General features: G+C 37.5%; 1 protein-coding gene across 2 annotated transcripts in view; it reads right to left on the bottom strand.

The window, feature by feature from the left end:
* Positions 1-25,161, bottom strand: part of Snu (ABC-type transporter snustorr) — a 52,947-nt gene that overhangs the window by 3,245 nt on the left and 24,541 nt on the right. For both annotated transcript variants that reach the window (XM_071717121.1, XM_071717122.1), the window contains 12 exons: positions 12,739-12,987; positions 8,437-8,751; positions 7,786-7,893; positions 4,518-4,611; positions 3,600-3,767; positions 2,904-3,038; positions 2,329-2,480; positions 1,902-2,109; positions 1,504-1,681; positions 869-1,055; positions 373-638; positions 42-128 (listed from right to left, as the gene is read on the bottom strand). In XM_071717121.1, coding sequence (XP_071573222.1) covers positions 42-128; positions 373-638; positions 869-1,055; positions 1,504-1,681; positions 1,902-2,109; positions 2,329-2,480; positions 2,904-3,038; positions 3,600-3,767; positions 4,518-4,611; positions 7,786-7,893; positions 8,437-8,751; positions 12,739-12,987 — 2,147 coding nt within the window. The remainder of the gene's footprint in view (positions 1-41; positions 129-372; positions 639-868; positions 1,056-1,503; positions 1,682-1,901; positions 2,110-2,328; positions 2,481-2,903; positions 3,039-3,599; positions 3,768-4,517; positions 4,612-7,785; positions 7,894-8,436; positions 8,752-12,738; positions 12,988-25,161) is intronic.

Below are 25,161 nucleotides of genomic sequence, written 5' to 3'. Positions count from 1 at the left end.
CTTTCTCATCAAACTGTGATTTCATATGATTTCATACATACCACTGAGAAGAAGCGTAGGATAGAAGCTGCCTAGAGCCAGTTGGATGGCATTCCTTTCGAGTTCGCAAATCGCCGAAATCACGAACCCTGCGAGAAGTAGAAAAATCCAGATAATAATGCATCTTTTGCCTTCGAATTAACGAAATTTGCCCGTTCAAAGAGCAAGGAAATTGCGTATCTTTTATTTATACTTTGAAACATCTTTCTTAAAAATTTTTGATTATTATTATTATAGTATATTAATTAAAATTATTTTATTATTATTATTATTATTTAGTATTATTTTAACGGATACATATTGCCGTGAATGAGAAGCCCTCCTCGCTCTTACCGAAGCACATGCCGCAGAGCCCTTGAAGGATCGTCAGTATGATAACCCAGCCGATGTCGCCCTTGCATTCGACGCCGAACACCAGGATCATGAAGATCAGTACTAGAGCCGTCTGACCGCACATCACCACGAATTGCGTGACCACGTGGGAGAACAGGATCTCGCCGGGCGACACACCAGCCACCCAGCTTCGATCCAGCAGGCCCTCCATCCTCTCGATAATCAGCGCCGATGACGTTAGCGCGACCGCCAGGAAGAAAACGATCCTGTCAACAGAAGTCAACTTTGCAAAACTACGTCGTAGAAAAGATTTTTTTAAGTGTTTTGCGCAAGAGATAGAAAGAGATTAAATTTTATAAAGTGCCTTGGATTTTTATTGAAAAGATCTTGGACTTTTCGAGAATGAAGAATAAAAGTAAATCCAGAATCTGATTGTAAATAAATATTAATGAACTTGAGACTATATAAATAAATTGAATATTAATAAATAACTTACGTCAATATTACACCCGGTGCCACGAAGTCCGTAAAGCTCGGCTCGTTGGTACCGTAAATGGGGTCTTTGAACTGAATTGGTACGTCAGCCAGTTTTGCGTTCTGTCCGCAGGCCGTTAAAAGGTCCTTGGCAAAATCTCTATACGAATATTGAAGATTTCTCGCCAGCATCAGGCCCACTTGTTGATCTGAAATCGTAAAATGTTATAGCGTCTATTCAAAGCAAATGTGGCCATTATAGCCACGTCTATATGGACACGTCTATGTAAATCACGTCTATATGAATCAATCACGCGTCGATGAAATGTTTTGGTAAAGCTACACGTGCGGAAAAGAAATATATATATATATATATATATATATATATATATATATAATTTGATTGTCAGACTTAATTATGGCACCATAAAAAAGTTAAAAAGGTACGATACGGATTAAATAACACGACTCAAAGGTAAGACTTAACAAATTTATCGATGCGGAAATATATTTTGTTAAAAATAATAATTAAGTAAACTAATAAATGCTGGATAAAAAATTCGGCACGGGGGGTGAATAAAATATTTGAGATAAATTCGAGCCACAATTAAGCTTGACAATTTTATTATCTAATAATTATTAACTAGAGATATTTACTAGACATATCCAGCCAAACTCTGATTTCGCTCTGATCAAGGGTCTCGTCATCGGAATCCCTTCCCAAGGCCATCCTCGCCACGAGGGCGTCCGTGAAGTTTTCCGTAAAGTACAAAGTGCCCCAAGCTTCTCCTCTGCGTACCGCTTCCATCGCCGAGTCCGGATCCGGATAGTATTCCTGCAACAGAAAATGAAATGGAATAAAAAGTGGCGAAAGTCACGTTTATTACGCTTGTCGCACATTGATTTCTATACTTAATTTAGAATTATATTAATTATCATCTCGTTCACACTTATTGTGTAGTGTACTATGTATAATGTATTGTATCGTTACGTTATATTGCATTATATAAAATATCATGTATATTTATTATATATTTTTATGTAATAATTAAGACCTTTATCATTGTCTCGTTATCCAGAAAGTTGAGATACCGACAACTGAGAAACGTGAAACTGCAGTTCGTCGAAACGGGGCACGACATGTTCTCGTAAAACATCTCGTGGTTCACTATGGCCAGTTTCAGTCCCGTGGGATCTCTCCCGATCGCCAGGCAGAAGAGGATCACTTGCATCACCGGCAGGGCGAAGATGAACAGCATCACGCTATGCATGAAAATGAATTGTTGCGCAAGCTATTTCAGTATAATCAAGCAGTCACTCATTTAGCAGCCGCTTCATAAAATTCCAATTTATTTGTATATTTATGTGTGTGAATAACATATCTTTCAACAGGAATGTTTTAACGAAATCAGGAACAGTAAAGTCAGTACGGAATTTTTATAGTATTATTATGCCAATGACTATTTTATATTAATAACGTACCCGATGTTCCTCCACATGCGTAAGAAATTCTTCTGCAGAAGCGCTTTAATCTTGCCCCAACTGGTGACCTTATAACAATCCGTGAAATCGCCGCAATCGTCGCACTCGAGGACAGAACTGGCTTTCGCACTCGGCAGCGGTTTGCCGTTTATCTGTTTCACGAAATCATCGTTACATGTATTAAAATAATTGCATATGATTAACAACAAAATGTTACAATAATAATTTAGAGTTTTACTTTGAAATTATATAATTTTCTTATTTAGCTCCTTGGTTGAGAAGCGTTCGAGCTATGATGCACGTCTTTTTCAGGAACGATTAATATAGCTATTAATATTGATCGTAATAAAAGAGAAAAATAATAAATTATTACTTTTAATCTAATATCTTATTTTTACACATTAAAGTGTGAAGATCACTGAGTAAGGAGTGCCGAGTTTTAATAAATTGCAACGACACAAAAAATACTCGCATGCCCGGGGTAAACGTAAAAACGAAAAAAGCACGCGTGTGTGCATCGCCGACTTTAAGTGGCCTTAATCTGTCGTGGAATTTGCATCGGAGTAATCTCTTACATCGTAATGATTCGCTATTCCATTTGTAGAGTCGTAGATCAGGACCTCTTTGCTTTGGTGGAAGTTGAGGCCGACAACGCCGGACTCCTCTGTCACGTATACCGGCTCGTCTTTTTTCCCCCAGTTTAAAGAAGCCTGTGCGCAAAGAAAAAGAAGCGTGGCCGGTGGCGATAAAACGTGATATTTAATTAATGCAAAAACAATGCAAGATTGGCTACGGAACGGATAAATAATTTTTTGCACTAATACACGACACACATCTTGAATACACATAATCACGCGTATCAGTTGATTAGACGAAGTGAAAATATGCGATAGATAGTGCAATGTATTTTATGATTGTGTATTAAAATTGACATATAATATAGCATAACAAGTAGATGTAAAAATTCAGAAATGAGAAATCGACATTGAGAAACTGAAAGAAAAATCTTAATAGAAGCTAAAATTAAAAAGCTATTAAACTCTCAAATGATAAATTAATGGCAGCATCGATGATTATTAAATATTTAAATTGACAACAGAGTATTATAGAAGTGGCTAGTACTACTGTACAATAGAGACAACGCAATTACTTTCATTCAAGTTGATTGCCTCTTACATTGTGCAACGTGCCGAACTCGTTAATCTTACATTTGCGAAACAATGCTATCGATAAGTGTCAAAATGTTTTTTTTCTGAATTTTTTTTGCTTACCAAGCTGATGTTGTTCGAGATATTCAGTTCTGTCGGCGGTTGAGCATATTGTCCTTGCTTTCTGGAAAGTTTCAGAAAGACCTCTTCGAGAGAGGAGCAGTTGTACATTTGCAAGAGAGTTCTGGGTGCCTCCTCGGCCAACAATCGGCCACTCCTCATCAAACCGATCTGTTAACAAAATCATTTTTTTTATTGTCTTTTTTAGTGTCTTTATTATTTTTTTAATTAATAACGCAAATAAATCGATTGTTTTGAAAAATTAAATTTACAGTTCCGCTCTCAAGACGAAAGCCTGAAGCCATAGCACACGTTGGAAGTTTCCATAAGAATTTGATTTAAGAAGAATTTAAATTTAAATTTAATTAAATTTTGTTATCTGAGGAATTTTAATACTCATACTAATTAATAAATAAAAGACGCATATTTTTCAGAGTCTCCGATTTAATTGTGAGTTTTAGCCGGAAAGAAAAAAGAAATAAATCGAAAAAGGTAATCTCCCTACGATGAAAGCGCGAAGCATTCTATTATGTTATTTATCCTGAGATACGCGAACTGCCGGCAAAAAAATCGAGATTGCACTCTTTGCACTGTAATTTATGCCTGGCGTAATATGCAGGCGGAATAACTAGCCAATGGCATGATAATTACGTGCAATCGACCAACAAACGTTAATCGTTGGCTGGATTCGTTATTAATGCGGCGCGATTTGTGCCTATCGAGATCGTTATGCTGAGTTGTTTAGTAATCGTTCCTTCGAATATATAAAGTCAGACACTTACACTAACATTGACTAATTTTAATCATGATTTTTGATCGCCATTTTTATGTCGGAAGGAGAGAATCACAATTATCTCACTATTAAAATTAATTGATATTGTCGAAATCGACGTTCAGTTAAACAAAGGACGACGATATTACCGTGTGCGCTTGTCGGGCTTCTTCGATGTAGTGAGTCGTTATGATGACCGTCTTGTTACCATCTTTGGTAATTTGAACCAGGTGGTTCCATATGCTGGAAAATAAAAGAAAGAAAAGCCATATTTTAATTATGCGTGTTCAAGCCAAATAATACACATTTATATGAAACACACGTTTTTTAAACACATATAAGGAAACAAACAAATGTGTGTATATTTGCATAAATGTCTGATTAAGAGAGAGATTAAGTTAAAAACACGCCTATAATATAATAAAATGTGTAAGAAAATATGCAAGAACGTTTTGCAGAGTTATCGCTTCCGCGACAGATTCCAATCATGATTATTCTACGATTGGGGACTCTGCGATCATCATTCGCAACGTGATCGGTATGCACGCGTATATGCTCTTATGAGTGTGCGCACATGAGACTCGGTATTATTTATGCAGCATCTCGCGCTCGCCGCAATTCTCGCGCTGACTTCTTGACTTTTTTGATACCTTGAACCTTGTAACACCGGACTAAAAACGCCGGCAGGACTTTTGCATATTCAACAGGCGAAGGATGCATTATCGCGCGGAAGAACATATAAAAATAACCTGGCGCGGAATCTTGTAGAATCATGTGCGAAAGCGAGAATTCACTTTTCGCGAACGGGCTAATTTTTCGAGCTAACCGCTGCGATACATGAGCAATGTCGAGATCAGTCGACAATTTACAAAACTAGACCGTAACAAAGTAAAAGTCGAAAGTAGCTAGCTGTGCTCGATGTAGAGACGTTTGAATTACTATGTATATTATTAAAATTAAATATCGACATGTATATTTTAAAAAAAATTATTAACTTTTTCACACACAAGAATAATTTATTTAACCGAGTGTTGGAGGTAACATAATTGATAGGAAAAGAATTTTACAGATACAAATTCTTTAGTGATCAATCTACTTTATGAAACTTTATGTATAACGTTAATATGCTAATACAATATATATATATAATGCTGTTATATATTGTATTAGCATATTAACGTTCTTATTTTTGTAAAAATAACGTTAAAAATTGAGTACGGAAATTAATGAATCGTAAAAAGATCAGTTACACTATGCAGTTAATATAATCCAACGAGTAATTAGAAATTCAATCGTCAATCCAGAGAAGCGAGATAATTGATGATTAATTAATTCAAATTGTAAAATATATTAGAAGCGCGGAACACATCGAAATGCGATTAAGTTGAAAGTGAGTTATGACTTTCGTCGTCCTATTCTCCTGGAAAGCGATCGGGTCCATAAACTTTCCGCGAGACAATTGTGCACGATCGAGGAGTAAGAGAAGTGTGAGCTGAGATGTAAACGATCGTAACAAAGCTGTAAACTTTCTCAAATAATGAGGCAAAGCGCTTGAAGCTCTTGCTTTAATGCCGCTCAAGTAATAGTATTCTTTATTTCTTCCGTGTGTGAAATTTATTTGCCTCGGCAACAGTTATGAAAAGGGTGGCGATCACTGTATACTATAAAATAAATAAAAAATATTGTACTATAATAAAACGCCAATAAATTCGACGCTTATGAGTACCTAACTGGACGTATAGAGGTTCCTAAACGTTTGCACGAGTTTTATTTCTGTTTCATTTGCGTCACGTATAAATGTGGTCGAGAAATTTTCTACGCACCGGGGGGAAACATCGCATTACCGGAAGCGAAACGTAGAAGATGACAACAATGTGGTGATTACGGTAATTGATTTCCCGTTGTAAAAGCAGGATATCATTGTGGAAAGCATCTCGGTTAATTATCCGCTTCATTTGTCTCGCGAATGAAAGCGATAAATTTTCTTCTGCGTGAACAAGCTTCGTTCATTTTCACAATCGGAAACGAAACGTTACGCGAAAGTAGATTTCGCAAATCCTCTTCTATTAATAATTTACTGTACTTGTAGATTAATCCAGAATGAATCCATTTTGGCATTTGCTTTAATAATTCGTGTTTTCAAAAATACTTTTCTAAAACTCATTTACTGTACCTTATTTTTTATGAATTTGCGCTTTATGTACCTGATATTATTTAAATATTTATAAGCTAGCAGCCTTGTTATAGCTAAATCCTTGACATTATTGCTCGGAGCTCCTCAATTTTACATAAATGTACATATTTGTATTTCAACACGTCGTTTCAATATAATTATTTATTGTAATTTTATGTCAAGGAACAGTAATTGTACAACAAAACTTACTATGACTGACCATCACGGTCATTATAAGGAGATTTAAAACCGATCGATATTATTTTAGAAGTCAAGGTCCTACATTCAAAGATAGACTTGAACATTTTGAGAAACTTCTTTGCAAACGCAAGCACTAGCAGGATCTTAAAATCTTAAATCTTATTTGTCGATAGAACGTCAAGTTCGCGTCATTCGATTCGTTTTATCGTAGATAATTACAAGCTTTTGTTATTTAACTCGAATTTCGAGTGATTTGACGACGGATAGAAACGGAAAGAGGCCACGTGAGAAACTACAAGAGGCGCGCTTCGACAAGTTTTATTCCTTCTTTTTTTTTTTTTTACTTATTCGTCGTTTGTCGTCCAGGCCCGTGCGGGCGACTACTTTCACTTAAAGTCAAGCTTAAAGCGTGACTTACGGATTCAGTGCATTGGTCACGGGTCCGCTGGTATGCGCGACTCAATCGCGATTTAGATTGTCAGCGAAAATGCGAACGAGAATTCTCGTCGTTCTAAAAAAAAAAATTGTAAAATAACAAAAACACATTAAGAAACTCTTAAAAAATCTTTATATGTATAGGAAGTAATACTTTGCAGCACCTATCTAAATAATTAAGCGTTGAAAATGATAATAATAATAATAATAATAATATTAATTTGGAGAAGAATATTTAGAAAATAGTTTAAATTTATACCAGACACTTTGGCCATGTACAAATTATTTATCCGGGCCTTTCACTTAATACCAGCAATATCGATTTATCATATTCATGTTATCGTTTATCATATTCGTTTATCATATTCGTGTCATTAGCGACACGTGTATGCTTTAACGACTGAAAAAGTAAGCAAAAGATTCACTTAGTGCGGTCATAGTTTATCACGTTAACTGGTTATTTCATAATCTCATGAATAATTACTGTATTTCGACACAGAATTAAGTCAGCTGCTAATACTCGCCAAGCTGTATGATAACGGCTGTATAAGACACGATGCGCTTTCATGACTAAAGTTTATTTAAAACGTAAAAAAGAGATTATGCACCTTTGTCTTAACAATGGGTCCACACCTACGGTCGGCTCGTCCAGGATCAGCAATTCCGGATCGTGCATGAGAGCCACTGCGAAAGATACTCGTCTTTGTTGACCGCCACTAGCATGAAAAAAAAAAACACTTGATATTAATTCATTAATTAATGTACAGCAAGAATTTTGTTATCCACTAAGCGAAATCAAGAAACGCGTTAGCGTCTCGCGCTAATAATATATATTTTCCGTAAAGTACATGCTTTTTTGAACGAGACGCTCCAGCGCATCCTTACGAAGGAACGAGAACGCTCTTCTAAAAATAAATCGCTGTTTAATATTTATATTTTTGTAATTATTCTGTTTGTAAAGTTGGCAGACGACAAACATAAATATGTAAATAGATATCTTCTGAAAAAAAAAGACAATGTGTTAAAAAGTGGAATCGCACAAACTGAACAAAGTCTCTTTTTCTAGAATGTAAGTCGAATCGGCTGGGAAACAGATACGCGGTTCTTTTTCTTCGAAGAAAATACTTTCAACAAAGACTAGCAAATTTTTGCAAATACGTTTTTACGAATCCGAGATCTTGTTGTGGTTTTTAACACGCTGATACAATAGGGAATTAACCGGTTCCGCTTGCGTGGTCGCGGGTGCGAAAAACCCATACCTGAGATTCTTCACCAAACGATTCTGCGAAGGCAGATCAAGAAACTGCAGCAAGAAACGCAGCCTCTCGACGATCTCGGCTGTGCACATTCCGAATATCCAGCCGAAGTACATCATGGTCTCGCGGATGGTGAACTCGCCGTAGAGAGCGGTCTCCTGCGGCATGTATCCGACCCTTTTCCCAGGCACCCCGGAGCCCTTCGTCCCAGGTTTGCCGCCCAGTACCCAGATCTCGCCTGAATTTAATCTCCTCCGGCCGACGATGCAAGATAACAGGGTAGTTTTGCCGCATCCGCTGGCGCCCAGTAACCCGTATCTAATACAAATAATTCACAACAATTTATTTCGACAGCAACGATCGCGCTGAGCTGGATTCAGACCGTACGAGCGAGTGCGAAACAAAAAAAAAACATGATAAATTTCAATTCGGCTTTAGACCGTAAAAGAACATAACAAAATTACAACTTAAGAGGAGATCTCGATATTTAAAAAACTTTGCCAAGTAGGAAATGCGCTCGGAACGCCTTATATAAGAGACCGATCTTCACGAGAAAACAAGTTAGCTGATGAGAAATATGTTTATATGTATATGTATATCCCAGGGGCTTTAGTCTTCGATACCGTCTCTGAATGAACAGACAAATCAATTCATACAAAAGAGCGTCATTTACATTTGTAATTTTCATCAGAATGCTAATGAAAGCGTAGTTATAGTCAGCTTGAAAGGTTCGTGGTCCTTGAAGTCCAGGTAAACACAAATTCTCGGGAAATCGTTCATAATTATGGTCCTGGCGGTTTCGCCGGAGAGATAAAATTGTTTGCACGACTGATAAGCGTTCACAAGAGAGTCTCTCGTCAAAAGGAACAAAACAAGCGTCGCCCACGCGTCTTGTCGAAAAAATTTGTAAAAACACAATAAATAAATAATCAAATTTGAATTACAACGGTGGGGTCAGCTGAAGGCTGAACGCGAACATGACGTAACATATGGCGAGACGAGAACATAAAACGTAAACCTTCATACCGAAGTGAAATCACAAAGAAATTGTTATTGACTGTTTATTATACCTTTCTCCTTGATGTATATAATATTTTCACCGCTTCCCCCCATTCCCGACAGAAATCTTATTCAAATACGGATTCTCGATAATAAAAGGTTGATTACTTAATGTAATAAGTAAAATAAGTAAATAATAAAGTATAAATAAATAATTAAATAAGAAAATTTGTTATTTTTAAGCAATATTTTTATAATTATAATTTGTACCAAAAATTATGCCTGACAGCGGAAATCGTAGAATACAGGAATGTAAGAGGAAGGAAGCGTCTTTCCTTTCAGCATTTGTAGTATTTCTGCTTCCTCATAGAGGAAGCTTTGTGATGGTAAAAAAATTTTTTTTTCGAGATTTTGATGGAAATGGGTTTAGAATGTTCCAAAATGTCGAGAAATCATATTAGTAGAAAGTGTCCGGAAGTATGTATGTTGTGTGTGTGTGTGTGTGTGTGTGTGTGTGTGTGTGTGTGTGTGTACGGATTTTTTTGTACACGCATCTACTTCTACAATTTTTTAGATACCGGATTGAAATTTTGCACACAAATAGAGTATCATAGAAAGTATGTTCTCCTCTAATTTTATTAAAATCCGTCGACCGGTATGGATTTTAAGGGAATTTTCATTTTTCAGAAAAGCGTGTTTTACGCTGTAGCTTTCTCAATATTTGAGATATCGATTTATTTCTCATTCTATTATATTTTTCAGTGTTTTCTACCCTTATTTCATATATAATTCTTTAAGATTTGATTGATTAGATCCATTTTTATACGCGATCAAAGATCCATAATTTTTTTAGAAATATGTGTGGAAAATTTTGAAATATCGGGCTATTTATAATTTTATTATATTTTTGCTCAATTGTCTAGATTGGATCATGATCTAAGATCGGTATGATTCAAGCAATTAAGTCAAGATCAGGGCATGATTCAGACAATTAAGCCAAGATCGGGGCATGATCTAGACAATTATGCCAAGATCGGGGCATGATCCGGACAATAAAGCCAAGATCGAGGGACGATCCAGACAATTAAGCCAAGATCGGGACATAATCCAGACAATTAAGCCAAGATTTGGGCATGATCCGTACTTATAATACCAAAATTATAGCAGCCACTAATTTTGGTATTAGAAAAATAATTTTGGACACAATTACATCACAGCATCTCAAAGATATGTTAAATTTAAAAAGATCAATATTTAATCTTTATTTAATTAAAGAATAACTACAACTTCATCTAATACTTGTCAAGTTTCATCAATTCTTAACACATTCATACTCTTTTGAATGTTCAAGACGCTTGTTATCACCTTAGCAGTAACAGTGTTTTGTTTACAGATTGCGATTGAATAAATTCATTGAACGTTCTTAATAAAAAGACAGGATGCCTTAAGAACTAATCAACCAAATCTTAAAGAATTATATATGAAATACGGATAGATAAATACGTTTATTGACTCCCCTCAGGGTTGCAAGGCGTTTTGTAGGGACGTTCCCAACCCTTTATTCCATTCTCATCCAATACTACCCTTTTCTCCTCTCACTTAACCCCCTTTGGACCAACGGCTTAACGTCTCTTTCCGAAAGACGGAGCCCAGTTTTCTCCGCACGGGAACTGTCTTCTCGTGCGCGAGAGGGTGCAGCTTTTTTTTGGAAAATTAATTCCATGCTACATGGCTCTAGTGGACTCGAACCCGGTTCCACAGATTACGAGTCTGACACTCTACCACTAGAACACACTGCTCCCCAAATAAGGTAAATATACTTTTCTATATTTAAATTGTTTTGTAGTTGTATAAACATATCGCGCACGTATCTCACAGGTTTCTCTGGCTGCGCTTGTGTATCAAAAATAGATGGTTAGAAAACGGACGAATACAAACGGACGCTTTAGAGTTTGCCTGCAAATATTGCATGCCAAAATATGCCTGCCCAATATTCCGCGATTTGTACGACTTGGACGAAAAAACTCGTAACTTGGCCATCTCATGGTTTATGGATAATAAAAAACTTATTATTTACATTTAGTTTCTACATCGTAAATGAAGAAATATATTTATTTATAAGTGGTTTTCAAGTGTTAATTATCTGTGACCGTGAGAAGATAAAAAACAAGATATCCTTGATCAACACCCGAATTTTTAAAGGACGTATAATTCAGTCCTATAAAATCAAAAATACAGCTTTATTTAAATAATAAGTCAGTTTAATAAAATGACTTAATGAGTCACTTAAAAGTCCCATCGAATTCTTGCAGAATTTAGTGAAATTGTTCAAGTTGGAGAACGAGCGTTAAATTGTTGGGCGGAGACGATTATGATAACATCGAAAGGAGTTTCTACACTATTTTTAGAACATGTCAGCACATTTTCAACGCATTGTTGCGAGTCGCTTTTATGTAAGTTATTTGATAAACGTTGCATTTGGTCCCAATTCTTAGCACGCCGCAAAGTGTATTATTATATCCTTAGCTTCTGTGTTTTCATAATACGTATATAATTCTGGTTTCTGGCATAATTTAGACCAAAGAGCTAAAAAAAATAAGCGGTCGTGCAGCTCAAGGCGCATAATTTACACTAAATTGTTGTCCCAACCTCGCGGCGTTTAACACGAAAGGTACATAGTCGCGTATCCCGATCGCGCAGCGATTACGAAACGCGTACTGAAACGATTACAACGGAAATTATCGTTTTCAGTGTTTTAATTTCCTGGTGGCCACGTATAGTTGCACATTGTTTCGCATTATGAAATAACTATCGCGGATAGATCCTTATCGTCAAATCGGGATCTCGCGATTTGAGCCGCGGATGAAAGATCGCGTTAATTAATTACACGCGACGCAGGATTAGTCGTTAACGATAAATGGCTCGTGAAGATAGAAAACGAGTTTCTCGCGCGTCGCTTTCTCGTTGTAGCACATTGGAGTTAGACAGAAAGGCATAAGTACGCTGGATTTTTCGCGATTTCGATCGCCATTACACGAGGAGAGGTATCAAAACGAGGAAGTTAGGCAATATCTCGATGGCAACGAATTTATAGCAGTACTGAACATGAACGTAACATATAATTAGAAATCAAAGAAGTTACATTATTAAGATCACTATCATCTTGCTGATAAGTTAATCTGCTTCGAATATATATCAGATCGAAGGCCGATCGAAGATTTTACACGTTAAGCATTAAACATCTCGCAAAAAATATACATCTCGCGGGATATTCATGCCCGATAAAAAAAATCGCTGTATACTCACATCGAGCCCTTGGCCACCGTCATGTTGAGATTCTGTAGGACATGGTTCGGATTCTTGCTGCTGCCGTAGATCTTGAAGGCATGCCTGACGCTGACCGCCTGCTGACGATTCCAGGTAGGATTGTTCAACCCCGGCGTCGCCAGGACGGGGTTGCTCGACGTCACCGTCGCCAGGTCCATGTTGCCGTCCGCGCTGTTGCTCTGCATCGTCGTCGCGTTCGCGAGACCGGCGGCACCCGCACCTCCGTCGCTGCAAAACGAAAGCGCACGTGACGGTAATGAGAAAGTAACGGTGGAAATTACGGGCGAAATGACGCGATATCGTGTATCGCGGTGCCTTGTCACGATAGCGCGATTCAGTAAAGAATCTCTCTCTTCGTGCCGGCGTGTTGCACGGTACACTTGCAGCGTGTCGTGTAAAATTGCAAGGCAGAACGTCGTAACATCGCAGGGCGTTAATTGCAACGTGCTCCACTAAGAGTGAACTGTTGCATTGCCGTTTCTGTGAATAGGGGACGTGTAACAAAGATATATATATATATATATATATATATATATATATATATATATATATAATCATATATATATATATATATATATATATATGATTAAGTCGAAAAACCGACCATGTGAATTTCTCCTTATTTTCAGAGCTTCCTAATCTCGTTGAAAATGAAAGATAAGCGCTTATCTGAAATCTCATTGAAGTAATGAAGATATTAACGTATATAATTAACCCCTTTACAATCCAACTTTTCTTTCTCTAAAAAAATTATATAACGTGAAACTCTAGCGAACATTTACCTTCGGGCAAAACTAACAATTAATTTACCATTTTTAAAATTTTTATTATAAAAGAGTGGTTTATATATAACTTGTAATAATATAGTACGCTAAATTGTGACGAAAAAATGAAATAAGACTTGAAAAATATAGATATATGAGTGTGTGACTTCAAAGTTATATGGCTTTACAGAAAATTAAATTGAAATCCAATTGATTCTTTTTTTAGCGCTGGGCTTCCAAATTTTATTAAAGGCAAGGAGAGACAATTTTTCGAAATTTTCTTAGGGCGTTGAAAATTTAATACACGTTGCGTCGAATACCGAACTATAATATCATAAAGGGACCCAAAAGCGGCGACGGTCATGTGAAATTGCCGCGTGTTACGCGAAGAAATGGCGAGAAAACGATTCTGCAAATCTCGGCGCGGATTGCGCGGCACGCGTATAGAAAGAGTCGAGCGATGGCGGTTGCGTAACCGAGCGCGCGGCTTTCTTTTCGCTTACGCGCGTGGCGATTCATTGGGCAATACGTGGACACACACTCGTGTGTGTGTGTGTGTGTGTGTGTGTGTGTAACGCGTCGTGGTTTAACGTACATACAGGTGTGTGCGCTGTCGGGGATGCGGAATACGTAACGCGTATGCGATGCAGCACGGCACGCGCGCGCGGATATAATGCCGCGCGCGAGCGTGTATTCTCGCGCTCCCGTTTCGCGGGCGCCGCGCGCCGTGGCCGCTTCGACGAGCCCGGGTCCCGCGATTTCCCTTTCTCGAACGGGAATTCGAAAGGAAAGCCCGAATCCGCACATTTTACTCACGAGCTCGAAATTTGTACGCCTTCGATATAAAAGATACCTCGCTTTAATTATACCTCGTCCGGGAAAGCGTTTCCCTTTCCCATTAAAAGATGTCGACAGACCTCTCCCTTTTTTCGAGACGCATTTAATTGGAAGTGGCGTTGTCTTACTACGTTTTACCATTACTATTTGTTGCGCAAATTTAAATGCACCAAGTTGAATTAGCCCGACGAAATCGATCGCCGAGCAAATGTTCTGAATAGATCGTTATCTTCGGAGTAATCAAAGAAAATTTCAAACGTACTACCTATTAAAGTATTAAACGAAAAAATATTAATTGTGATAGAGGAAACGTATAATTACACTGTTGAATTCGTAGTGTCAATTTATGTTCAATTTGAGTTATATTTGAGTTTTTAATCCTTCCTGTAAGTCGCCACTGCTCCTACTCAAAATATGTCATTGTTTTAACTAAAACAATGTTAATTTAATTAAACCAATGGAATTAAAATAATACTGTTTTGTTAAAATAATAAATTTCGACATACATGGTAGTTAAAAATAACAAAATGTTATTTAACTCAAGATATTGAATTAAATTTCATCCTTTAATATTTAACAGTGTATTTTCAACATATCAATAGTGTATTAAATCAGCTATATATGTTAAAATAATACTGAGTCAATAGTGTAATTAACCTTAGAAGTACACACATATTTTTTGCCATATGATCGTACACACTGGGTCTGTGAGACCCGGCCAACTTTCGAATGTTGTAATTTTCGCAAAACTACGTCTATTTGGATGTTGTTTTTTTTTTTAAATTGAAGAGGAGACTGTTAAGAATACATTTGTAAAAGCGAAATCTCCGTGCGGTTAATTTTTCTGAAAATTTGATATGTGGTAGTTCTCACCACGTAGAACAAAAGTGTCAATAGGCCCAAAGTCCGATGACTAGTAGTTTTCGAAATACAGCACCCCAAAGTTGGATTTGCATACCTTATTGCAGCGTAGTGCGGGTGCAGTCGATGTCGATGTACGATGCTGCTTACGATTAAGGTGGGTGTACAGGTATGTGTGTGTGTGTGTGTGTGTGTTTCTTGTGTGTGTTTCTTCTCTCAAGAAAAATATCTTGACTATGAGCAGAAGGGTTGAACAATTGACAGTATAACAATGTATTAGTACTGAAATAAGGAATCGCGGGTATATAAACTCGTAAGTATACGTTTTCAAGCCGATGTTATCGAGGCCCTAAGTCGTCTACAGACGATTCCGAGTCTCGACCTCGCAAAACTCATGTTCGACCGTTAGACGCCGTGCCGTCGTAGCGATGAGATTCTGACGACGGGCTGTGGCGCCGTACGGCAAACCGGGCTCGTGCGACGACCGGTCCGACGACCGTATACATACGAGGCAATGCTAATGATCCAATTAATGGGTATTACTGTACCAAATGGGTATGAAAAGTCCAACTTTGGGGTGCTGTATCTCGAAAACTACTCGTCATCGGACTTTGGGCCTATTGACACTTTTGTTCTACGTGTTGAGAACTACCACATATTAAATTTTCAGAAAAATTAACCGAAAGCCATTTCCCATAAGGATTCTGCCTCCTTTTTGCTGAGGAAAAAAAAACGCAAATTTTGCACTTTTCTTTTAAATTCATAACTTTGAAACTATCCGGTAGAATTCAATTTCTCTTGCGGATTCTGAAAGAGATGTTAAATCTTAAGGAAAAAAAATAGAGCGATTTTGATCGTTATCAACAAAATCTCCAGAGGTCAAGTAAGCCGATTTTCGAGGGCTCTTTTTTCTTAAAAGTAAATGTTTTCGCATAATTTCTTAAAAAATTAAACTAGAAACGATAAAAAAACATGACTAAACAAGATTTACCTAGCTGTGTGTGTGTGTGTGTGTGTGTGTGTGTGTGTGTGTGTGTGTGTGTGTATGTATTATACACATTCTATAAAACATTAATATCAAAGTCATACTTATAAACCAATAAATAAGTGTTAATATCGAAAGACTATAACAAAAACGTTAATATTTATTCAATACTACTTATTTAGTACCAAACTAGCAAAAAAAGAGGCATGTATAATTTACTTTCGAATTTCAACCGAATCGTGCACACTTGGGTCTCAGAGACCCAATACTCTTTTTACATTCGCACTGTTCCGCAACTGACAATGAGCGACAACTGAAGATCTGCCTAGCGGCAAATAATAGGGGAAGGACCAAAGTTTTTTTTACGCCGCAGAGCCATCTTCATAATGTCAATAGCCCCGCGATGCCAGTCCCTCGAAAATTTGGCCGGGTCTCTCAGACTCGGAAAAGTCCTTCTAGGGTTAATCAGCTACATGTTAAAATAACACTGAATCAAATCATTATAATCGCGATTATTTTTCATTTATACATGCGCATAATTTGTGTATTTATACTTATATTTAATAAATAAAGAGATGATAGGCTTTATATACATATATATGTATATACAGACACCGCGAATATCGTTGCAACACGCGCGATTTTCTGAAGTTTTCACGCATATTTATTCGTTGGATTACCACGCATTGCGCACGTGAAGGGGAATGATTTAGCAACGTTTTACCGTGTGTAATTACCCGGCGAGTTGCTGCCGTCGGCATGTATGCCGTCTCGAACCGTGCAAAAACTGTATCGCGCGTCTGCATCGCAAAAATCGCATAAAGTGCATGCGCGCGGCCGCGCCGCAGCCGCGCGCGAAGAACTTCGCGCGTTGTGGACAGCATGGGATATTACGTCACGACTCGAACCTGGGCTGTAAGTTCTAAGAGGATTAGCATTGAATTAAAATGTAGAAAGTATTGCAAAATTTATCATTAATTGTCCGCTGTTGTGATAAAACATAAAACGATCGTTAGAATAAAAAATTATCAAGATCAATTATTATCAAAATCAATTCCGTTTATTGTCATTGATTTCCCGATCGGTCTTACGCTACACGTTGATTAAAATAACATATTGACCGTTCTAATTACAGTCTCATCAGGTTAATCGATTACTTGATCCTACCTTCAAGGTAACCATCCCAACGCCTATGTTGACCTGCGCTAATGATTAATCTACCTCTCTGCTGCAGCGGACAATTATTTCATAAGTGACTGACGTTTGCGGACATAATGAAGGGAGAGAAGCGATTCATTATTTCTATTATGTCGTTGTTAAGTAATTCGATTGTACAATACGAAAAATACGTAAGAAAATTAACGATTGACGAAATGCACGAAACCTATTGAAATTAATTAAAGCACGCTGTAACGTTTCGACGTCATATAATCAACGTTAACTGTGCACAGCGATTTGTGACTTCATCGGCGTGTAACATTCGTAATCACAATTTGCTTTTAGCTTCCTTGACTGTGTTGCTGAAAGAAATTATTCAACTTAATAAGATATTAATTATTGATGCAGCAGGAACACTGTTTCGTAATTCAAGTGTATTACGTTTCGTATAAATACATTATACAATAGAATAGTATAACATTTGAATTTAAAATAAAAACAGCAATGGATTAAATAAAATAGTACAGCCATTGTAATGAAATATTAATATAATTTAAAATAATATATAATTTTATACGATTATAATATAACATAATATAATATAATAAAAATATTATACGAATAAATATAGTAAAAATTGTGTACAATTATAATGTAATATAAAATTTTTCGCGTATTTGACTTTACTACAGATAAAATTTAATTTGTTGTTATGAGTGCATCTAATAATTGCAGATAAATTGCCGGTATCGCTTGAGGAAATACATCGCTGCGAGCGAACGACTGGGTTCATCCGTCATCTATTTAGAATTTTAGATCGACACACAGCGACAATAATAACGTTTTTGCGAGGATCTTGCGAATCTATCGTGATGCATTGCGGCAAACAGGTTACAATACCGGACACGCAGAATGCGCATTACGAGAAAGAAAAGGAAAAGGCCGGACTGTGGCCATTGCGCAATTTTTGCGGCAACGTCGCCGCGTCGATCGTCGCGTCGTAGGAAAGAACACACGAAGACGAAAACGCTTCCGGATACGCTAATAATGCGATTGCCGATCGCACGCGATCTCTACGAAACGACGATCGTGCATGTTCCGATTAAGGGCCGCCTTGGACGATCTAGAATTCACGACAACGTAGTTCCATTTTGCGTGATTTTATGTGTCGCGCAAGACAGATAGAACATTTGCAGATTTGAAATGCATGCGCACACAGAATGTGAATCTCGGAACAGGTACATGGCACGTGAAATCATAAAAAGAAGAATTGTACGCGACCTGCAATCGGGTGAATTTGCACAATTGTCTGCCTGCTCGACGTGATGCGTGCGTGCGTGCGTGCGTGCGTTGGTAAGAAATGCCGCTGCAGCCGTAAAACATGGCGTTGCGAGAGGCCGATGGGTTTCGAGAAATATGTGTGCTGGCACACCTTTTGACACCTGCATATTGATTGTGACACTCAATCATAATCGAGCAAACGCCGGAAATGAAATATAAGAAATTTTTGCGGTGTGCAAACAACATTAGCATTGCAGAAATATCTCGACATAACGATTAGTGCGCTCGTGGAACTCGTTTGTTATACAGATAAACGAAGTTTATGGGGATTGCAACATCTAGTGCACATATGTGGATAACGGATAAGAAAGATCCAGTTAAGATTGTGAATTTAAAGATAACCTTTGTTGATCAACTTGCTCCTGCGACGTGATTTCGATGGCCGACACGGAGCCTGATGACATATCACCGACTCGAGCCGCATGCCGTCTAGCTTTTCTTGTTAGTCTAGATATAAAATATATTAATACCGCCTGTCAGACGGAGAAAATATAACCGTGTACATCACACATGATTGTTACACCACGATTATTACGTCACACATTACATCACATCACGATTAGCGATGGATTCATTCTCCGATTTCATTTTAGTTGAATTAATAGGGTGTGTGGAAATGTATTACTAATTCCAACGCTTTCCATCCGAAAGTTGTACTCGCACACATTACTGTTGGAAATTATTTATAAAAGAATATAAAATATAGCCTTGTACATATAAACATGTAATTCAATTAAAATATTTTGCTAATAAATCTTTTTTTTAGTTTAATAATTTTTTTTAAGTGGACTTCAAAATAACAGCTAACAAACTTAATATATAATAATAGTTATTATGTTAATATCTTATGTAATTTCGAAGATGACTCGATTGTTTATCTCAAGAATGACAGCGAGCACCTTCTACAAATAGAAGCGAAAGAGAATTCTCATTTGAAGCCATCGCTAAGAAATTGCGAGTAGGACAAGGATCCTTTACCGATCGGAGTGCACTCGCCGCGTGAGCTCGATCTTAGGTAATTGCCACGTTGTGGACAACTTGTCGCGCTGTTTGCGTCGCGTAATCGTCTCGCGTCTGCGGAAGAAGAAAGCTATACATCGCCGTTGCGAATAATCATTCTAATGCTATTAACCTTCATACTCCCTTAATAAATTCGATAAATAGCTCAATTTTTTTGCAATATTCATTCGCTTCATTATCCAATTGCAACATTGAAATATAACGCAGAGAATGCAGAATAATATAACTCTCGCGTCAGATAAAAATAATAAATATACAATTGTTTAATAGTTTAACAGGTGATTTTTCAAAGAACGTTTTTAGTTTTTGTATTAAATAACTTTTAATGGGATATACGTACGAAGGTTAATACAATCGACATAATTATTTACCGGTTATCAAATCGTATCGGTATCCGTGATACGAATTTAGGTCGGACTCTGGTCGTGGGCGGGCACGATTTGACATCCCGTTTGCGTCCCATGGTTGTGTTTGGCCTGGGAGAGAGGAAAAGCGTATCTCCGTTGATATGAACGTAATTGGATCTGAGATTGACACACCAACCGTTGTGCTCAGTTCTAATCTTAATCATTAATACTTGTGTATAATATACACAATATATGCACATACATACTTAAAAAGGCAATTGAGAGCAAACGCTGGTGATGAAGCGAGCGTAAATTACATATTGACTACAATAAGTTCCAATAACAATTTTGGTCTTGGGATCCTCTTCAATGTAGAGTAATAAAAGTAAAGAAATTCAGTTTCTTAAACGGGAGACATCGTGGTATTGTTCAGTGTGTCGACGCCGAACCCTTCGAAGTTGACTGGTGCCTTATAAAAGTAAAAGTGAAATAAGTGGCTGGCACGATTATAATGGATAAAAAAACTCTTGAAACAAAAGTAAAACTTCCATACCTAGCAGCCAATTTGTAAGGTCCATTTGGCCCCGATATTTAGTGAACACAGAGCATTTTAACCGACTAATAGAGTTTGTTGTAATAAGCGGGTAACTCTCTGTGACCTATATATATTATGTAGACATCGCAAAGAGAAGCAAATTATGTTAATGAGATTTTAAAAACAGGATAGAGAACAAAATCATAAATATGAAAGTCTCAATAATTGGCGAATATTTTTTGCTGTGATCTACTGTATCTTCTTGTAGATTAATACCATTAATTTACCGTTTAATATATGAAACATTTCAAAAATGTTGCGTTTAATATTTCTCTTTGTTTAATATCTTGCCAATAATTATTGAGAGACTGCTATGATATAAAAGTTTTACTTTTGTTTTAAGAGTTCTTTTACCCATTAATTGTGTCAACCACTTATTTGACTTTTACTTTTATAAGGCGCCAGTCATTTTTTTAGGGGCGTCGATACTTGCGCTGGACAATATAGCGCGATGACTCCCGTTCGAGATCAATTGTAAGTGCATTTTTTAATTTTTATTATTCTAGAGAGTCTAAACCCAAGACCGAAACGTATGTTATTACAACTTATTGTATAACATAATTTATGCTCCCCTCACCTCCTTCTAATTTACGGTTACAGTTTATATAAGATGAAGATATAGTGGCACATTTCTTTGTGATAATATGGAAGATTTTATCTATGATTCAATGCAATAAGTTTCCGAGTTGAGAAAGAGAGAGAAAAGATAGACATCAGTTTTGTTCGATTGTTAATGAAATATGTGCCTCAGAATACAGTAAACCTCGGCGCTTGGCCAATCGATCGCTCGATTTACCAAGGTTACGTATATTCTCATTTAGACCCTACATCTTCATCGATCCGCGCATTTCTTCCTTATATTTATTGAGCCATTACATCGAAATTGGTCGTAGAATCCAGCAAATAGTCGACGCAAACAAAATCAACAAGCAATAATTATAAGCAATAATTATATCTTTTAAAATTTATGTAAATATGAAAGTAACTGTCTAATCACGTTTCTTGCGACAAAATATAAAAAAAATTGAAATAAATTATGAACTATTAAAATCATATTTGCAACTCGTACGGGAAAACATTCCTCGTCGCGACATAATATTAGTATAACATTGAAGAAATGCCTGGGAAACCTGTTTTACTCGTACGTTACAACTTTGCGAGCGCTTTAACAGCAACTACAAACCGTATATTGTTATTCTCGGGTAAACTTGCACGTGTGAATCGTCATACTGAAGTGACAGCGAAGGTTGACCGCGAGAATTGCACGTATCGTAGACAGGACAATTGCGTACTCTTGCGTACTTAATGGCACCGATGTCGGGGTTCACCGTCGCCGCCGGTACTCAATACTGCATAAGCATAAAACGATATGGTCACGGTCGCGTAAAGACCGCTTATTCATCCGACGGTCCTCCCCAGTGGGGGATAACGTGACGGATCGTGACTTCTTTGAATAAGTATGAATTGTGTTTTCATTAGTGTCACCAACGATAAAAGTGTATCGTATAAAAGTATACGAATCTTATATGCGATGCGGCGAATTCGTGTGAACGAATAACTTAGTCATGGCATACAATTTTTTCGTATATAATTATTGTTAAGGCGCTTGCAACTTGGGAACGATACAAAGTTCGTCTAAATATTTCTTTATGGATTTTTTTTTTCATTAGTCGACAGTTTACGCGTAGCTCAACTAATTGACAGATATCGATTTATTCCTGGAAAATGGAAATGTGTCAGGCGTTGTGGAAACATCGTTGACGTCAAGTAATACATTGTTTAATACATCTCATCATCTCGCAGTTTTTAAGCGTTTAATCGATGGTTTGGCGATTAAACTTGTGGAATTTTCATTACGTAAATGAACTGGTTTTCAGTAATGTTTCGGCCCATGTATACACGAGGTAAAACATTGAATTATTCAGAAATATCATTAAGAAATTATATAACAATCTTATTTAACCAGTTTCCACATTAATAAGAAGTTCATATTTATTTCCTTGCCATTTTTGTGCGAGCCGAGCAAAAACAGAAAAGCTTAAAAAATGTATGCAAATTCTATATAAAATATAAATAATAAATATATACAACAATATGACATATAAATGTAATAAATCTCTCTTCTTATTATCGAAAGTTGCGTCAGTCAAATAATTATCATGTCTCATGAATAAGCATTCAATAAATGGCACCGATCACCCAGAAGCGTAATCTCCAGTCAATACATTACCGGTTGCATTTAAAGCGCAAATTTCAGTCGTGTCAAAGACGTGCTCGTGCGTGACGCACTAGTGACGAGGGATTCATCGTGCGCGCGTCTCTAATTGACGTGCATAATTTCCCCATTAGTCACACACATAGAGAGAGAGAGAGAGAGATCGTTCGTAACGAGACGAGAAGAGTGCCTGCCGTTTAGCGTAAAACGCGTAACCGCGTTACGGCGAATTCCGCGGTAACCGCGAACTTTCCGTGATCTGATTAATCCTACATCGTCATCAACGCGGTTTATTCCACAGGGACACGTATAATTAGCGTTATGATTGATCGCGCCGTGAGCCCGCGACACACCGTGATTACGATCTCGTTAAGTACAGGCCGTATTACGCGCGCAGCGCGCCGCGCCGTAATGAATGGCGAGGTAAACCGGGTGCACGGCTCGCCGTTCGCGAAATGATACTGAAACCTATACGCCGGTCGTAGATACGACGATCGATTATGTAAATACGGCATTACGAATGCTTAAGCCGGCCCTCATTCATCAGGGTTATACCCCTCAATGCGTTATTCTATTCGAACTCTCCTTATCAATTTTTTCTTTCCCCTCGAATAATTCCTCTCGAACCATTTCTTCTCCCTTTCAAGTTTCAAACGCCGGCTGATTATTATAACGCTGTAAATGAATTAATAGCGTTTTACAGTCTGTAATTGGTGAGTCGACGCGAGCTTTAGGCAACACTTCCCATTGTCCGTTCGAGCCGAAAAAAGGATGGCAGCAGATAAAATTTTATGACGGTCATTACAATAACGATAAGCTGAAAATGCAACCTGGGCCGGTGATCTGTAAGATATCCGCGTGCTGCTAGCTGCTATATCCATACGTCAATTGACGTCATCGTATTAAGTAGTTAAGGCTCGCTGTTCGTCAGGCAATATCTCGCTGCTCACGCCCGCGCGCGGATCACGCGTCACACGTGGAGACATTCGCTAACGCAGTTATACAGATTTGCTAATGTCAATGGGACACCGTACGACGAAATGACGCTTAGTATTCGAAAATCGAAGTGCAGGCGCGTTGCACAATGCGACATTCCGCGCGAAGACATGGCGCGAGGACGCGCGTGTGGAAAGATCAGCCTCTTTGTTTTCTGGGCCATGGTCGAAACACGAATCCAACACGGCGACCAAATGCAAAAATCATTCTCCGCCGCTTTTCCCGTGTGTACACACGATAGATTTTACTTAGTTTCTTAAATAGGAAGAGCTGCGGGAAGCTTTCTCCTCGCGCGTTATCTTCACAACGGCGTATCTTGAATATCTCTTTCCTAGATCTCTACCGTCACCAGAAGAACACTCGATTAGAATAATTCCTCGTCGATAAATAAACTGCATGATATTATAAATATATCGTTTCAGTGATAGTGATAATAAATAAATTTGAAATTGATTATACTTTTTATAGAAATCCTTCTTACGCAGCTTATAAATCTTGTAAATTATCGAGCGATCGAATAAAAACGATCCATTGAAATGGTTCTTTGCGAAAATGGACTCAATTAAAATTCCGATGTCTACATGCAGCGTTGCAATTACTTTCAATTAAAACAATTACTTTGAAAGTGCATTGTGACGCACTGACGTTTTTCACCGGCGCACCTATTTGTCGCGCGCTGTAATTCACTGTTTCCAATTTTAATATGCATTACGTAGATGAAAGGGCTAATTAATTCTGCTCGATTTAGATCGAGACCCTTGCTCGGCACACATTCGACTCCGACAAAAATACTCACTTGAACTCGCGGCTAGCTTTCTTATCGCCCTCTCCTTCTTTTCAGTACCTACTGTATCATCATGGAGATTTTGGAAAGAGTTACGAAATTGAGACGAAAAAATTTTTATTCAAATTTATAACATATATCAAAGTGTCAGCATAATTAAAAGACATATAGCTCGTTCGTTCGAGTGTGTGCGTCAGCAATTCCGTTACGTCCCACGTATGAAGACACGTGCGATGATTTTAATTATGTGCTTAGCCCCACATGAGATGACCTTGGGAGCCTTGCAACAGGTATTCAACTCGTACCGAGTCCGAAATTTTGCAAACGTCGGCGTTTCGTGATCGACGAACTTTATGATGTGCAAATTGAACATTAGAATTTAGTAAATAGTTTAATAATGGAATATCCGTTGCTTTATTATTTACATTATGACAAAGACGAATTAAGCTACATTGGATAATATCTAAAAGTAACAATCGTTAGCATAATAATCATTATA

Source organism: Temnothorax nylanderi, unplaced genomic scaffold (assembly GCF_030848795.1).
Source record: "Temnothorax nylanderi isolate EJ_2023f unplaced genomic scaffold, tnyl_v1.0 TNYL_tig0203_pilon, whole genome shotgun sequence".
NCBI classification, from domain to species: Eukaryota; Metazoa; Arthropoda; class Insecta; order Hymenoptera; family Formicidae; genus Temnothorax; species Temnothorax nylanderi.
This window is presented reverse-complemented; position numbering and strand designations above follow the sequence as displayed.